This window comes from Oncorhynchus mykiss, chromosome 13 (assembly GCF_013265735.2).
Source record: "Oncorhynchus mykiss isolate Arlee chromosome 13, USDA_OmykA_1.1, whole genome shotgun sequence".
Taxonomy (NCBI): Eukaryota; Metazoa; Chordata; class Actinopteri; order Salmoniformes; family Salmonidae; genus Oncorhynchus; species Oncorhynchus mykiss.
The window spans coordinates 60,783,077-60,785,922 of record NC_048577.1 but is presented as its reverse complement, the minus strand read 5'-3'; the positions used below and the strand labels follow the sequence as shown (position 1 = coordinate 60,785,922).

At 41.1% G+C, this 2,846-nt stretch overlaps 1 protein-coding gene across 1 annotated transcript; it reads right to left on the bottom strand.

Annotated features, from left to right (window-relative positions):
* Positions 1-206: 206 nt before the first annotated feature.
* Positions 207-1,781, bottom strand: LOC110486975 (dexamethasone-induced Ras-related protein 1). The gene is made up of 2 exons (XM_021558846.2): positions 1,425-1,781; positions 207-1,206 (listed from the first exon to the last, which is right to left on the bottom strand). Exons 1-2 carry the CDS (start codon positions 1,681-1,683, stop codon positions 677-679), a joined length of 789 nt encoding a protein of 262 aa, XP_021414521.2. The 5' UTR covers positions 1,684-1,781; the 3' UTR covers positions 207-676.
* Between the last annotated feature and the right edge of the window lie 1,065 nt (positions 1,782-2,846).

Genomic DNA, 2,846 nt, shown 5'->3' with positions numbered 1-2,846 from the left:
TTTAAGTGCCTTTGAAAGGACAGGGGGTGCAACTAAATATTAGGAAGGTGTTCTTAATGTTTTGTACACTTAGTGTACTTCAAAAATGTATTTTAGGCAATACTTAAAAAATGTAATTTCACTGAGAAGACCTGAGAATATCCTTATTTACCATCAATGTTAATATACAAGCACAATAAAAAAGATGACAGACATGGTAATACAGTTGTCAAATGGTTTTATTTTCTCTTCATGTTTCTTTCTTTGTGAAAAGTAAACGATGACAGAATAATAAATATACATTCATAGATTTGTTCAGAATGCAATAAGTGTTCAAGTTCATTTCCATGTAAAACATAATCAAATGCTAAATGTAAACAAGAGTCACCCCATTGGTGAAGCCTCCATTCTCCATTCAGTAGAGGCAGATTTTACAGCATGTAGTTGACAAGAATAGGCTTCTCTAAAGCTACATCCCTTTTGAGAGTCCTGACTCCACAGGGAAATTTCTGACGGACTGACCATGTCATGCACCTTATCGGCGAGTCCTGGCATGGTTTGGGATACACACCCGTTTCTGTCACTGCGCCCTGGGGTGCTGTTATCCTGAACTCCGCACACTGGCGAGAAGCCTGGCGGGTATCATCCCTATCGTTGTATTTCGTTACAATTATCCTGCACATTGTCAGTAAATTGCTTAGCTGATGGTGCAACTCTGTTTGCTCTGTCCGCCGCCGATAGCTTTCTCTTTTATGTACCTCAAATCGCTGTGTACGCTTGGTCGGCGCGCGAACGGCTCCACAATCCCGTATGCCTCGCCGTCTTTGTATTTCTTATTTCTGAAAGATTTTCTTCTGCTGTTTTGCAGTACTTCGCAGTACTGTACGGAAACTTTGCGGTGAGAGTCCGGGCTCATCTCGTTGGGCAGTTTAGCCATGGTAAAAAGAGTCTGAAACATCTGGTCGATATTAGTGTTCCGTTTTGCAGAGATCTCATAGTAGGCACACTGTTCATCACCAGCCACCAGCTGCTCAATCTCCTCATTCTGAACCTCCCGGTTAAACTCCCGGTCACACTTGTTCCCGCAGATAACGATCGGGACATCCACATTCTCTTTGGTTTTGTTTTTCAGGCAGGACTTGGTTTCGTAAATTTGACGCTTCAGGCGCTGGACCTCTTGGAAGGAGTCTCTGTTATCCAGACTGAACACCAGGATGAAAACGTCACCTGAAAGAGCAAGGGGAAGCACATTAATATCACAGCTGAAAAGCTCCATCATTACATAGGCCTAGGCTAAATGTGTACAATAAAAGTGTTGCATATAGCATTACTGCATGCATTATTTATTAAAACATCCCATACATATCATTTCGATGTAGCTATAAATTCCAGTGTAGCTTTCATTCATATTATTTGTTTTGTTCAGAGTTCAGAGTTAAGCTTACCAGTAAGGATAGAGAGTCTCCTCATAGCGGGGAAGGGATGGTTTCCAGAGGTGTCCAGAATGTCCAACTGGTACGCATCTCCCCGAATGCAGTATAATTTTCTATGAAAGTCCTCTATGGTCGGCGTGTACTGGTCCTCGACTCTTTCGTTCAGAAACCGACAGATGATGGCCGTCTTGCCAACTTTTGTAGAGCCCAGAATCACCATCCGGTGGCAATTTTTGGCCGGGATGTTAAACTCGTTCTCGGAAGGAGACATGTTATTTTTCTTTGAGCACCGATGTGTGTCTTTGGTGCGAAGGTGAGATAGTGAATGCAACCACTAATAGTCTAGAGGGAGATTGTCAGTTTGTCAGCGCTGCTGCTTTGCTGAATCTGAGGAAGAGCGCGACTGGGTATATATAGGCGATGCTGACCACTCCTCCTAGGCGCGTCATGCATTACGCATTGGTCTGACGGGAGAAAGTTTGTGGTTATTATTATGCTCTTGTTGTTGTCTCCGTCTGCCTAGTCCGTATGTATGAGCAGACAATATTATATAAACTGTTTAGAGAAAAATAAAACATGATTTATGTGTAAAACAATATAAATATCGGCCTACCTAAAAACTCAAGCATAGATAATGTTTTTGTTGCTGAGTTCAATTCATACATACGAATATGTCTATTAAGATAATAACCATAGTCCAAAGTTGTTTTCATAAATATAAATGCAAAATCATAATATGGTCAATCTCCTCTTTTGGTGGGGACTCAAGGGTCCCACAAAATGGCGTAATCTACCATGGCAATAACATGTATTTTGCAAACGCAATACCCCTCAAACAGGAAAAATACTCAAGATGATAGTGTCTTTATTTTGGTAATGATTATTATTATGATGGCCCGTGTTCATTATTGTATGCAAATAATTATTATTGTGTGCAAAGGTTACTACGAATCACAATAGTTAATTTGCATAGGCTTATTTCATGTCACTGTCAACAAGAAATTAACATCCACCGTCGTTCACTCTGTTTCACGAGACATCTAGATTGTTGTAAACTGCCGTGAAAACCATCGGTGTATAGCTCGCGCTACGCAATGAAGGAGCGCACCCCGGATTTCGGCCACGTGTTTGTAGACCTCAAGATGGCGCTGGAACTAGAAAGGGTTTTTGTTTGGTCCGAGCAGTTGCATACAACTCAACACAATGAGCTTGAGGCGAGCACCCCAACGCAGGACAACAGTAATATGCTTAATATCATCAGCAGGAAATCATTGTGTAAAGTAAAAATGACCTCCACCTTATACAACATATTATATGTGTATCCACAGAGGCTTATGGGCATGATAAATACACAAAAATGTAACATATCAACCAGACTACTGAGTCACCAATAATTCAATGGGTTTTGATTCTTGAGTCTTTCTCCACACTTGG

What these genes read in the sequence shown, in the direction of transcription:
- LOC110486975 (XM_021558846.2), bottom strand. Translation starts at nt 1,683, where the DNA reads ATGTCTCCTTCCGAGAACGAGTTTAACATCCCGGCCAAAAATTGCCAC. An exon ending in GAGACTCTCTATCCTTACTG is followed by an intron (nt 1,207 to 1,424) that starts GTAAGCTTAACT and finishes TTGCTCTTTCAG; the next exon opens with GTGACGTTTTCATCCTGGTG.